General features: G+C 35.7%; 1 protein-coding gene across 17 annotated transcripts in view; it reads left to right on the forward strand.

The window, feature by feature from the left end:
• PRRC2C (proline rich coiled-coil 2C) overlaps positions 1 to 14,655 on the forward strand; it is a 105,077-nt gene that overhangs the window by 71,310 nt on the left and 19,112 nt on the right. For 13 of the 17 annotated variants that reach the window (XM_015124239.3, XM_015124187.3, XM_015124274.3 and 10 more), the window contains exons 20-24: positions 2,170 to 2,255; positions 7,455 to 7,643; positions 7,814 to 8,065; positions 9,455 to 9,547; positions 12,546 to 12,647. In XM_015124239.3, the coding sequence (XP_014979725.3) occupies positions 2,170 to 2,255; positions 7,455 to 7,643; positions 7,814 to 8,065; positions 9,455 to 9,547; positions 12,546 to 12,647 (722 nt within the window). The remainder of the gene's footprint in view (positions 1 to 2,169; positions 2,256 to 7,454; positions 7,644 to 7,813; positions 8,066 to 9,454; positions 9,548 to 12,545; positions 12,648 to 14,655) is intronic. The other 4 variants (XM_015124195.3, XM_077999854.1, XM_077999822.1 and 1 more) reach the window with 1 other exon arrangement.

Consider the following 14,655-nt stretch of genomic DNA (forward strand, 5'->3'; position numbering starts at 1 on the left):
GGCATGGTGAAAGCCAAGATAGGTCAAAAGTTAAGTGCTACTTCAGTAATCAATACTAATGATAAGAAAGTAAAACAGTCTTATTGCTGATACAGAGTTTTAGTGGTCTGGGTAGCAGGTCAGTCCAGCCACACCATTCCCTTAACCCAAAGCCTAATCCGAAGCAAGACCCCCATCTCTGTTTAATTCTGTGATGCCTGAGAGAGGTGAGGAAGCTGCCAAAGAAAAGTTTGAACCTAGCAGAGGTTGGTTCAGGAAGTTTAAGGAAAGCAGCCACCTCTATCACATTAAAGTGCAAGGTAAAGCAGCAAGTTATCCAGAAGATCCAAAACTGAGATAATTGATGAAGGGGGCTACATTAAATAATAAATTTTTAATGTAGACGAAACAGCATTCTATTGGAAGAAGATGCCATCTAGGCCTTTCATGACTAGAGAGGAGAAGTCAATGCCTGGCTTAAAAGGACAGGCTGACTCCCTTGTTAAGGGCTAATTTATCTGGTGACTTGCAGCTGAAGCCGGTGCTCATTTACCATGTTTGAAATCCTAGAGCCCTTAAAAATTATACTAAATCTACTCTGCCTGTATTCTAGAAATGTAACAACAAAGCCTAGATGACATCACATCTGTTTACAAAATGGCATACCTAATTTTTTTTTTTTTTTTTTTTTGAGACAGAGTTTCACTCTTGTCACCTAGGCTGGAGTACAGTGCAGTGGCGCGATCTTGGCTCACTGCAACCTCCACCTCCTGGGTTCAAGCAGTTCCCCCTGCCTCAGCCTCCTGAGTATCTGGGACTACAGGCACACGTCGCCCTGCCTGGCTAATTTTGTATTTTTTGTAGAGACAAGGTTTTGCCATGTTGGCCAGGTTGGTCTCGAACCCCTGACTTCAGGTGATCCACCCACCTCAGCCTCCCAAAGTGCTGTAATTACAGGTATGAGCCACCATGCCCAGCCCATACCTATTATTTTTAAGCCCATTGTTGAGACCTACTGCTCAGGGGGAAAAATGCTCAAAAGCTTTCCTTCAAAATATAAGCTTGTTGACAAGGCATCTGGAAACCCTAGAATTGTGATGAAGGTAATACAGGAAGATTTATGTTGTTTTCATGCCTTCCAACATGGCATCCATTCTGCAGCCCATGGATCAAGGAGCATTTAGACTTTCAAGTCTTGTTATTTAAGAAATACATTTTCTAAGGCTACAGCTTCCATAGACAGTGATTCCTCTGATAGATCTGGGCAAAGAAATTTGAAAACCATGTGGAAAGGATTTACCATTCTAGACTCCTTTGAGAACATTAGTGATTCATGGAAGGATTTCACAATATCAACATTAATAGGAGTTTGGAAGAAATTGATTGTAACTCTCACGGATGACTCGGAGGAATTCAAGACATCAGTGGAGGAAATAACTCTGACGCAAAGAAAGTTGTTTCTTGTGATGAAATCTCCTGGTGAAGATGCTGTGAACTTTGTCGAAATGACAGCAAAGGATCTAGAATATTACATAAACTTAGTTGATTAAACAGCAATGGGATTTGAGACTATTGACTCCAGTTCTGAAAGAAGTTCTACCGTATGGGTAAACAGTATCACATACTACAGAGAAGTCATTCATGAAAGGAATAGTCAATGTTACAAACTTCATTGTTGTCTTATTTTAAGTAATGCCACAGCCATGCTAGCTTTCAGCAAACACCATCCTGGTTAGTTAGCAGCCATCGACGTCTCCACTGGCAGGACTCCACCAGCAAAAAAATTACGATTCAAAGACTAACATGATGATTAGCTTCTTTTTTAGTGGTAGTTTTTTTTTTTTTTTAATTAAGGTATGTACCTTTTTAAAGACATGATGCTATTACATATTAGACTGTAGTATAATGGAAACAGAACTTTTGATATGCACTAGGAAACCAGAAAATTAGTGTGACTTGCTTTATTGCAGTACTTGCTTTATTGTAGTGGTGTGGAACTGAACCCACAATGTTTCTGAGGTATGCCTGTATGTTGATACATAATCTTTGTAAAGTGTGATTTGAAAAGTGATTGTTTTATTGGCTGGCTAGTAATAGCCAAACAATAGGAGATTAAGGAAAGGGTTAAATGAGTTAGAGATTATTAGACTCTAAATCTTAATCGTGTTTCCTATGGCTTCTTCTTTCCAGTAGGTCCCATTAGTCCACCACAGCCACCTTCAGTCAGTGCATGGAATAAGCCCTTAACATCGTTTGGATCAGCTGCTTCATCAGAGGTAGGAATAGGCTTTTAACAGCATTGGTGGGGTCAGCGTGCTGGGTTTTCCCTAGCACTTCAGTGTGGCCGGGTGTGGTGGCTTATACCTGTAATCCTAGCATGGTGGGAGGATTGCTTGAGTCCAGGAGTTTGAGACCAGCCTGGGCAACATAGTGAGACCCGCCTGGGCAATGTAGGAAAACTCTGTCTCTACATACAAAACAAAAAATCGCCGGTTGTGGTGGCATGTGCTTTTGTAGTCTAAGCTACTCTGGAGGTGAGGTTGGACTATCACTTGAGCCTGGGAGGTCAAGGCTACAGTAAAGTTATAACTGTGCCACTGTACTCCAGCCTAGGTGATAGAGCAAGACCCCATCTGGAAAGCAAAACAAAACTTATAACATGCCTCAGAATTAACCTGGAGGGCAATTAAAACTTAAGATTGCTGAGCCCCATGCCCATAGTTCATGACTTACTAGGTCTGGGTTGAGGTTTGAATACTTTGGCTGCTACATCTTTACATTTATAAGATGTGTCACTTTTAGGCATTAAACACTTGTTTTCAATTTAGTCTCAAAGATTTTAATGATACAGAAAATAAAAGTGCAGTTATTGTTTTCTGGACTTTTCTCCCATATTTCTATCTTGAGGACTTAAGTAATATAAGTATTTAGAAACTGTTTATAGCAGATTGTTATTCTAACATAATTTCTCAAATGTGATACTGGTAAATGACTGTTAGGGGTCAGTGATTCTTCATTCATTCATTGAACGAAAATTTATTAAGCACTCACACTATTCTAGGTAGTGTTCTAACCTGTGGGCTTACAAAACTGGTACTAAAAACAGTCAGAAAGCCCTACCCTCATGGAACTTCCATTGTCCTGTGAGGAGAAAGCACTAATAAAAAAACATATTGTGTGTTTAATGGTGATCAGCACTGTGGAGAAAAACAAAGCAGGGAAGGTACATAAGGAATTTTCCATGGTTCACAAAGACAGTTTAGGGTGACCACAAAAGCCTACTTAGATAATGCTTGAGTTAAAGACTTGAAGGAGATAAGAGAGCATGCTATTCGAATGTCTGAGGAAAGGAGATACCAGGTTCAGATTGTAGCAAATACGAATGCCATGAGACAGCAGCACGCTTGGTTTGTTTGAGGAAGTTCAGGAAAGTCCATGTGGCTGGAGTGAAATAAGAGATGGAAAGAGAATAGATGAAGTTGGAGGTCACACCTGAGTAGCAGGTGGATCCTACAGGGCCTATGGAAGAGGTAGGAAGACATTGGAGGATGTTGAGCAAGGAGTGACAGGATCTGACTTCTAAAATTATTCTGGGTGGTCTGTGAAAAATAATCCATAGGTGGCAAGAGTAGAAGTTAGAATATTACAATAATCAAATGATGATAGCTTAAAACCTGGGAAGTGGCATGAAAGGTCATGAGAAATAGTTAGTTTCTGAGTATTTTGAAGATTAAGCTGACAAGATTTACTAAAATGTTAAATGGGGTATGAAAAGGGACAGAGGAGTCAAAGTTAGCACCAAAATTTTGGGGTTGAACAGTAGGAAATACTAGAATTTTCAGTAACTGAGATTGGAACGTTCTAAATGGATCCGGTTCGGGGTGAAGATAAGAAGTTCAGTTTTTGACATGTTAGATTTAAGATGCTTATTATATCTCTTAGTGGAAATGTCAGGTAGTTGGATATGAGTCTGTAGTTCAGAAGAGTTCATCTAGTTTGAAGATAACGAATTTGAAATTGTTAGCATATAGATGATGTTTAAAGTGATAGAATTGTATAAGGTTACCAAGGGAGAATGAGAGTAGTTAGAAAAGAGAGTCAAAAATTAAGTCTTGGGGCTTTCTGACTCCAGGAAATGTAGGAATTAGAGAAGCTAAGTGATTAGAGAAGTATCCTAAAAGGCAAGTGAAAGATAAGTTCAAAGAAGGAATAGATTAAGTGTGTCAGATGGCTGCTGGCAGGTCAATTAATATAAGTGTTCAATTGATAGTTGGAGTTATATGATGGTCACTGATGACTTTGATAAGAACATTATTGGTAGAGTAGTAGGGATGAAAGCCTGGATGAAAGAGTGAGTTTAAGAGAAAATGAAAGGAAAGATGAGTACCATTTTCTCTCCATATCTGTGGAGATTGATTTTCACCACCATAATAAACCAAAACCCAGGGATGCTCAAGTCTCATATAAAATGAAGCAGTATTTTCATATAACCTATTCACAACCTCCCTGTGTACTTTAAATCATCTCTAGATTAATTATATACCTAATACAATGTAAATGCTATGTAAATTGTTGTTACACTATATTATTTAGGGAATAATGACAAGAAAGAACAGTCTGTTCTTGTGTAGTACTGACACAACCATTTATTATTTTTTTCTGAATATTTTCCATCCATACTGGGTTGAATCCACAGATGTGGAACCTGCAAATAAGGAGAGCCAACTGTATACGAATGTCGTTTTGCTATAAAGGAGTACAGAAAAAAAAATAGGGCAGTAGAAGAAAATATAGTTGAGATTTTAATTTTTTTATTTTAATTTTTGTATAGCCTATAGGTGCTGAAAGAATTTTTTTTCGTTAAAGAAGTCTTCCTGCTACTTCTGTCTCCACTCCAGTTTTCTGACTTAGTAGGTCTAGAATAGACTTCATCATCTGTTTTGATGTTACAGATTCTTCAGAGAACTCTGTACAGCTCAAGAGTCACTGCATTCAATATTTAAGAGTTTCAGTTTAGTAATTTTTCTTCTGCATGTTGGTATTAGCATTATGATTAGTCATAGAGAGCATTTCAGGATTTTTCATGCTGGTATGAAGGACAGAGTGGAAGATTGTTTCCCAACTGCAAGATTTTTCTTGCAGGCATTCTACAAGTTTACAGTGATAAATGGGTGTTTACACTTACCTTCAGTCAGTGGTGGAGCAAGATATTTTAGTGGTGTCTCATTTTTCTCTCATACTTTTTTCTTCATTGTCTTTATGTTCTTTATGTTTTCTATATAGAAGTTGATTTTTTGTGAATGTCATACATTATTTTGGAGTTTTTCCTCATGATAAAATTTTGTGTTAGCAAAGCTGATATTTCATAGGATGGAAAGAATTCCCTAATGGACTTTTTCTTGGATTATTCTGGTGAAATAGAGCTCTTAATGATTATTTTACTTAAAGTTATCAATGTTAGTTACACCAACTAGCCTTACAAAGACTTGATATTATAATATTGTCTAAACTTTTATCATTCTTTGTATTATGTATTTTTCATAAACACTTTCATTTCAAAGGATATAACATTCTCTAATAGTCATTAACTTGACAGTTATTTTTCTGTTTTTCTACTCATTTAAATATGTACAAGTTCTTAACATTTTTGTACATACAGTTAATAACCTTCACAATCTACTTCATTTTCTTTTCTAATACTAACTGTACACTTAAGCTTAACTGACTGTAGAATTTCAACATTGACTAAAGCAAAGAAATTTTTATTCTAATTTACGTCAGTATTTTCCAATACATTCATGCGTTGCTTAACAACAGAGATATATCCTGAGAAATGGGTCATTGTGTGAACATCAGAGTCTACTTAGACAAACCTGGATGGTATAGCCTATGGCTCCTAGGCTACAAACCTATACAGCTTATTACTATACTGAATATTGTAGGCAGTTGTAACACAATGGTAAGTATTTGTATTTCTAAGCATAGAAAAAGGTACAGTAAAAATATGATATTATAATCTTATGGAACCACCCTTGTATATGTGGTCCATCGTTAGCTAAACATCATCATTATATGGCACATGACTGTATTTGAAGGTGACTATTTAGATATTAAAAATAAATCTGAATTACATGCCTTGTTCATACTCTTGACATTATATCCTGGTAGATATAACATTAACCTTATGTAGTAATTGACCATGCTAGGTTTGGGAATGCCAAAATTGACATGGAGTAGTGATTCAATTATTAAAAGAAGCTTTAGTTGAATTTTGACACTAGTTTTGTTTTTTTTTTTTTTTTTTTTGTCTTTTCATGAAAAGATTAATTGTAGCAAAGCCCTAGGTCACCTAACCTCCTGCTTGTCTGTCTTCTACAACTGTTCCCCATACCTGCTATGCTTCAGCCTCACTGACCTTTTTTTGTTCTTGATGTTTACCCTAGGTATGTGGTCTCCCTAAACTCTTTCCACTGATCTTGTCTTCTCATTCAATGTCAGTGTGTCCTCCTCAGGGGCTTTCTGTGTCTACCAGTCTAGTAGCTGGTCTCTTAACCCTTTTTGCATATTGCTTATCTGACTTTTCAGTTCTTTATTTGCTTTCCCTGCTAGAATGCAAATTGTGCAGTTAGACTGATTAGCACATCTGATTAGCACAAAGAAGGTGCTCAACAAATTAGCTGGGGTTTTTTTGTTTGTTTGTTTGTTTGTTTGTTTGTTTTTGAGACGGTCTCGCTTTGTCGCCCAGGCTGAAGTGCAGTGGCACAACCTAGGCTCACTGCAACTTGCGCCTCCTGGGTTCAGGTGATTCTCCTGCATCAGCCTCCTGAGTAGCTGCGATTACAGGCACATGCCACCACACCTAGCTAATTTTTGTGTTTAGTAGATACAGAGTTTCACCATGTTGGTCAGGCTGCTCTCAAACTCCTGATCTCATGATCCGCCCACCTTGGCCTCGAAAAGTGCTAGGATTGCAGGTGTGAGCCACCATGCCCGGCCCAAATTAACTGTTTAATTGGTGGATTGATTGCTTAGATGTGTGCTCTACGTTACCAGTCGCAAAGTTTGTATTATATTTCTTAAATTTCATTTTCAAAGCAGACTTCTGAGAAGCAGGTGACACTCAACTACTGTCTTTTATTTCCAGTTCATTCATCTGTTTGTTGGTAGTGGTGTCTTTGTGTGTTACTTTTACGATTGTTTTAAATGAGGAAACAGCTTGAAGCTGTGCTTTGCCCATGATCACACTCAGGAGAGCCAGGACTTTAAAAACTTCAGTCTTATGCGAGTTTCATTTTTCAGTTGTTCAGATAAACAAGAGTTAAGAGAAAATTCTCCTAAAATATAATTAACGTCAGTCTCAGTTAATATGTAGATTGCCTTAAACCTTCTATTGTACTTAAACTATATAGTACTTCATAAATCAGTCACATCTGAACTATGCTTTGCAAGCAAGTTTTAAAATATTCTTTTACTAGGGAACGAAGAATGGTCAAGAAAGTGGACTTGAAATTGGAGCTGATACAATTCAGTTTGGTGCTCCAGCTTCAAATGGAAATGAAAATGAAGTTGTTCCTGTGCTTTCGGAAAAATCTGCTGACAAGATACCTGAACCTAAAGAACAGCGGCAGAAGCAGCCACGGGCAGGACCTATCAAAGCCCAGAAGGTAAATATACTTTATAATCCAGATAAAATTTTATGAAGGCCAATAACATGAAGAGCAAATAATAGTTTTAAAATTGAACTTAGTTTTAATGAATATCTTTGATCATGATGCAATGATGAAAGATATTCATTTATCATAAACATAGTTTTATCATAAACATTTGACTTTAGCTTCCAGATTTGAGTCCAGTAGAAAACAAAGAACATAAACCTGGTCCCATTGGAAAGGAACGTTCATTAAAAAATAGAAAAGTAAAAGATGCCCAACAGGTGGAGCCAGAAGGACAAGAGAAACCAAGCCCAGCTACAGTCAGAAGCACAGATCCTGTCACGACAAAGGAAGCTAAAGCAGTCTCAGAAATGTCTGCTGAAATAGGAACAATGATCTCGGTATCATCTGCAGAATATGGTACTAATGCAAAGGTAAGCCACATGTAGGGATTTCCAGTTCAGTAGATGCAAACCATGTCTAAAATGAATGAGAAGAACAGCAACAGTCTGCTTTTTTTTTTTCCTGCTGAGGCATATAACTCTAGAGGTTATTTCTACAAAGAAGATTTTATTTCCTAGTATGCATATGTAATCTAAAGAAATTCTTTATAGCAAATTATATTTCTTTTTGAGGAAACTTACTCTAAATTCTGGACTATTTGAGTAGTTTAAAGTGAAAAACATCTACACAAAATCGGAATACTTTGAAAGATGGCTCTATATCACTTTTAATATAAATAAAATTACTGTGGAACTTTATCTTGCCCACTGGTGACATTCTAAAGTCAGGCAGACTTTTAGTAACTCCAGTATAGTCAGTTTTCTTTCATAGTTGGAACAGATAACTGTTTCTTTGGTTGAGCACTAGAGGCTGTTAACTCACATTTAGGAGCCACATTGAATGAAACATGTATCTAAAAATACTCATTAAGACAAGATATGTTGATTAACTATGGGAACTGACACTTGTGGGAATAGCAAACCTATCTGCCATTTTATGTTGACTCTGGGACATAAACTCACTGAGAAAAAAGTTACATGCAATTTTTTATATTATCTGAATATTATTCTCTTTTTAATTGCCATACAACTGAAATCATATAAATAATAGCTTATGTGGTCCTACTCTGCCATATTTCAAAATGAGATTTGTGACAGGAAATAAGGCATATACCCTAAAACCTAAGTAATTGCAACAACTAAGATCTTAGTAATTGATAGTGAGCTATAGAATGAACATGGGTAATAACCCACAGAAATAAATATTTGGTACTATTGACAGAGTCTCCTAGTACTAAATGTACAAGAATGCAGCAGTAGTTGAAATGCTGTCATTTTGGTGGTGAGTCTGTGTCATATTATTCCATTGTTAGTTAATTAATTGAATGAGTTGAGTCTTAAAGTCTGCTGTCTTCTCCTGCTTTCTTCCAGAACAACTTTACAACTATTAGGCTGTCATTAGAAAGTGAGCAATTTGGCCAGGTGTGGTGGCTCATGCTAGTAATCTCTGCACTTTGGTGGACTGAGGCAGGCAGATCACTTGAGACCAGGAGTTCGAGACCAGCCTGGCCAACATGGCAAAACCCCATCTCTACTAAAAATACAAAAATTAAGTAGGCATGGTGGCTCATTCCTGTAATCCCAGCTACTTCAGTGACTGAGGCACGAGAATCACTTGAGCCTGGAAGGCAGAAGTTGCAGTGAGCTGAGATCATGCCACTGCACTCCAGCCCGCATGATAGCGAGACTCAAAAAAAAAAAAAAAAGTGAGCAATTAATTCAGTTTAAAATGTATTTTCTTTTTCTATTACTACTTCGCAGGAGTCTGTAACAGACTATACTACACCCTCTTCTTCTCTGCCTAACACTGTGGCTACTAATAACACAAAGATGGAGGATACTTTGGTTAATAATGTAAGTAATCAGTTTGAGATGTGGCAAGTTTGGATTGGAACCTGGCTATTACTATCTAGTACATTATTTCATGTTTTATTTACTGTAGCGATCAATATTTAGCTCAGGGAAAGAGTTGGTAGTAAATCTGTTTTTAGGAGCGCTGTAATATAATTAGTAAAAGTAATCAAAGCTGAGTTTTTTTATTTTTCCTCTGAAAGCCATCTGCTTTCCATTTAAGATGAAGGTTTGGGGTGTGCGGGCTTGGTTTCATATAAATACTAATCTTATTAACCTGGTATTGGTAAGAAGTTGTTTTAGCTCTCACATTTTACAAATTCAACATGAATGGTTGGTGATTTTGTTTTCTTATATAAAACCTTTTTATAATTAAGTGAAACTTAACTTATTTGAGATGACTAAAATTAGAATTAAAAGACAACTATAGAATTCCCAAAGAATCAAGTATGTCTTTAAAAAAGAAAAAATACCAATGTGTTAACAACATTCCTTTTGTGTAGATTGAGCTATAATGTGTTGTATACATAAGTACACCAAACACTCTGAGATGCTCTAATATAAGGTGATGTTAAGTCATGTTGTAACTTAGGACCTAGTTTTCTAGAGCAACCATGTTACTAATATAGTTGAAAGTTGTGTTTAAAAGTCTGTACAGTTCATCATTTTGCTTAGTTCACTTACTGACAGATGAAAAATTGTTAGCCCAGAAACATTAGGTAGCTTGCCATAGTTGTACAGTGTCATTTATTTAGAAGAACATTTTAAAAGTTATTTGCATGGTCCTTATTTTGGAGAGCAGGTGTGATGGAAATTTGGTTAGTGCTCTCTGTTTTAAATATAACCTTCTATAATAAGCAAAGGGTATCAGACTAAAATGTTGATCATCCTTTTTAAAAAAAATCTTTTACAGATAACTATTTAAAGGTCTGTCACAAAGAGCTTTAACTATCACTTTGAGTACAAAAATCTTTATTATCTTCTTTCTTTTTTTCTATGCTTTCTATTCTTCCCTCTAGCATCAAGTATATGGAATTTTAGAAAGGTGAGCTGCATTAGGGGTCACTTGATCCAATTTTTGTAGTTCAGCTGAAGGACTGTACTAAATATGTAGCTGAGAAAAGGAATAGAAAGGAGTGAGTCACACATTTTTTTCTTGGTGTTGAGAGCTCTCTAGGAGCTGATTAATGTGATTTGTTCAACTTTCCTCCCCACCCCACCCACCCCCCACTTTTTAAAATGAGAGTGGTTTAAATATATATGTATATATATATTTTTTTTTCTTTTTTTAACTCCTTATACCTCCTGTGAAAAATAATGGAAGACTTGGGAAGGAAGAAAAGACTTCCTTTCAGTTTAAGCAGTTTAAGTGCTGTGCTGTCACTGTCTAGATTATGAAATATTCAATCAGTAAAATCTCAATAAAGTTTAATTATACTTTGTGTCTTTTCTCATTTTTAAAAATATATAGAATATTTCTACGATATTGGTTTTTAAAGTATATGATGCTTTTTGCCAGACTACCCTCTGAAAATGATTTATAAAATATGAATAAGGAAGAAAAAATTATTATTCTCAGAACCCTTAAAATTCACTGAAAATATCCAGATAAGCATTTTGATGGTTTCTGTGTGATCTATAAGGCTAATTAATTGAGCGACTTCTATACTGATAACTAGTGGAGGCAAGAGACCTAGTCTCATATATAGGTGAATAGTCTGCATGCAATTGTTAGCAGTGTAGCCAGTGTATATTTGAACACAGAAAGATCAGTTTGGGTCAGGGAGCATTATAAATGGTCATCAGTTTCAAAGGATTTCACAGTGTTGCTTACTTGTGCCAAGTGTGTTGGTGATTCTGAACTCAATGTCGAGTTAAAAACAAATGTCCTACATGGGAAAAAATTTAGGACCTCTTGAGATGTCCTTTTTTCTTTCACTTATCTGTTTGGGGGTTCCATTTTGTACATAGAACTTTTGTCTTTTTAAATTATACTTGAAAATGGCTTATTTCTCTTATTGGGGCTTAATACACTTTTTTTATGGTCTTAACTGATACATGTTGGTTAGTAGTATTAATAGTATAGTCATCTTGTATCTTGAATGCCTTGAAGATTAAATGCAGGTGGCATTTTGGATTATCATAGCACAGCTGCTTTCAACATGTATGAAAGAATCTCCATTAGGTAGTCCATAGTATCACAAAGTAATTACCTTAAAACTCTCAAGCATCCCAGTTATTTTTACTGAACAACTGAATGAACCATCCAAAACGTAATACATAATAAAGTCCCAAGATCCAGAGATAAAGGCAGTGAGTTTCTAATATCTTAGAGTTTCTAACAATATTTGCCGTAATTTTATTACTATAGCAGAACAGTTTTATTATAATGAGGTGGTGCTAATAGTCCATACTTTCTTCCCAAGATTACTTTTGTTCTTGAATCTTGTTATAAAAAAGTTTACCGTATTGCAGGAAAGAGATTAATGTTTTATATTTTTGCTGTCATGTTAAATACTTTTGGTTGGAGCCAGTAGATGCCCTATATATGGTGAAGGTTTTATTCCTTAGAGCTTTGCTAAGCAGCCTGTAGACCAGCAGCATCAGCATCACCTGGCAACTTGTTTGAAACCCAGCATTTCAGGCCTTAGCATAGACCAATTGAATCAAAATCTGCATTTTATCAGCATCCTCAGGTGATTTATGTACATATTAAAATATGAGAAGCACTGCCTTCTGAGTATACACCTTATATCTGGTGCAGACTCTCTGCCAGTTTACGTATGAAAAGACAGATAATAATTTCCCTTCAGAAGTTTTATCTGAGATATCCTTAATTACCAACTACTATAAACACAATGTGACTCTTAAATAATCACATATTTCTGTTAGCTCTGATGAAAATTAAACACTACCCTTAGAACACCTTAGCATTGTCTTTAATGGGGCTGTCATAGTAGACACATAGTTAGATTGTGATATGTGTTGCCTACCTTTTCAGGTGCCCCTGCCCAACACCCTTCCCCTCCCTAAGAGGGAGACTATACAACAGAGCTCCAGCCTAACTTCAGTTCCTCCCACTACTTTCAGCCTCACCTTCAAGGTATGTACAACATCCATCTCTAAGAGTCCTTAATTGTTGCATGCAAGGGTACATAAGTTAACAATATTCGTGTGGCATTTTTACTAGATTGATGTGGTAAGCAACAATACTAAGCTGAGGAATTAGAGTGCTATCAAATTATACCTTAAAGTTTTATTAGCTTCTGATACCACTAAGTGGTGATGTGATATCCTCATATTTAAAATGAGACCTATTATGCTTGTGAATTTTTTCTTAAAAATATAGGAGAGTATTTTTCCATGTTTGTGTTAAGTTCCTCCCAGATATCTTAATAATTTTTGGATATATGGGTTTGTATACAAAAAATGCAATCTTATAATTTCATGTTTTTATGATTGTGACCAAAATATTAAGTACTGATAATAGTAAGAATGTTGTTTGTCTTCGCTGTAAGTTATGTGTGAATCGAATGAATATTATATGATTATTTTATGGGAAGATAATTAACACGTATGCTTTATAAATGACATCAGAAGATTTTCAGTTGATGTTTTTTGGATAATTAATAAGAAGGGAAAAGAGATTCAGCACTTTTTGATGTCAAAATGTTTTGGCTTTTTTTAATCTATTGTAATTTTGAGCTATGTTAATGATTTTTTTACAGTTGTGTTGTTTGAGAGTGTTTTAAATCAGTTCATCTTTGGAGTAGTCAGTCGTTTAAAAAAGTGCAAACATGGAATTAAAGGAGGTTTTTTTTAATAAAAATTTTTTTTAATAGAGATGGGGTTTCGCCATATTGCCCAGGTTGGTCTTGAACTCTGGGCTCCAGCAATCCACCTGCCTCAGCCTCCCAAAGTATTGGAATTACAGGTGTGAACCACCACACCTGACCAAGGGAAGATTTTTTTAAGTCTATTTATCTCATTGGTGTCCTTTGTTCATAATCCAGGCAAGTCCTTAATCTCTAATATGGTAGGGCTTCCTGATGTTGCACTGGTTGACAATCTCTTTGATGGTCTTCAGTTGGGATCACAGGAACTTTGTTATTTTACAGTGTGGCCAGTATTCATTTTGGACTCATACTACTTTTGTCCCCTTATCTTCTCCCCTCTCTGCCCAACTTCTTTGTAAGAGGCTTAGCAAATGTAAGTTTGAGGTCGTAAAATTTTATAAGACAACAGCTTCTGCTTTGTGCCATCCCTGTCTTTGCCCAGTCTTTACTGTTTACTGCCAATTCCTGTTCAGCCTTTTCTGTTGTCTTTTGGCTTGAATGATTGTCTCAATCTGCGTTCCTTATTTAGTCTTACTTATATGGTTTTTGTCATTACACTAGCAAGGTAATAATCTAATTTCACATAAGCAAATATAGTGTCATCTTTAATTATTTTTAAGCCAGTATTTATTTTGTTAGAATACCTATTCAACTTTGCCTTTCACTCATGCTTTTAACATTCCAAGAAGAAATATATACACTGAGAATTAAATTTAAATCAAATTGCATTAGCTTAAAACCTCTGATTTCTTTATTTTTTACTTCCTCTGCCATGTCCTTTTTATTGTAGTAATATATAAAGCATAGAAAAGTTATATTACGTAGTAAATTCTTACTTATTATCAGTGGGTTCATGGAAACTGCAACTTTAAGCAAAACAGTGTACAATGGATCCATAGAATAGCATCATTTGGTTCAGTGCCACTTGTTCTAAAGTTTATGAGAAAAAATATTGATTATACATTGTTGTGCTTAAAGTCACAGTTTCCAAGAACCTATTGACAATGTTAATTTTTTATGGACATCATTGACAGAATATGAAAAAATGAGTATAGTTAACTAATTGTACTTTTAGTTTCACTGAATTTCCAAAAATATAAACTTTAAATTATCTTTCTGCTTAAGGAATGGAATCAAATCAAACTGTGGCCTGTATACATACATGTGGCCTATATGTTATGTAAGTTTGATTAGCTATAACTTAATTTATATGTTCTTAGTAAAACAAAATTGGCATGAAAGACATTGTACTCTGTCAACTTGCCCTAAACCACA

This window comes from Macaca mulatta, chromosome 1 (genome assembly GCF_049350105.2).
Source record: "Macaca mulatta isolate MMU2019108-1 chromosome 1, T2T-MMU8v2.0, whole genome shotgun sequence".
NCBI lineage: Eukaryota > Metazoa > Chordata > Mammalia > Primates > Cercopithecidae > Macaca > Macaca mulatta.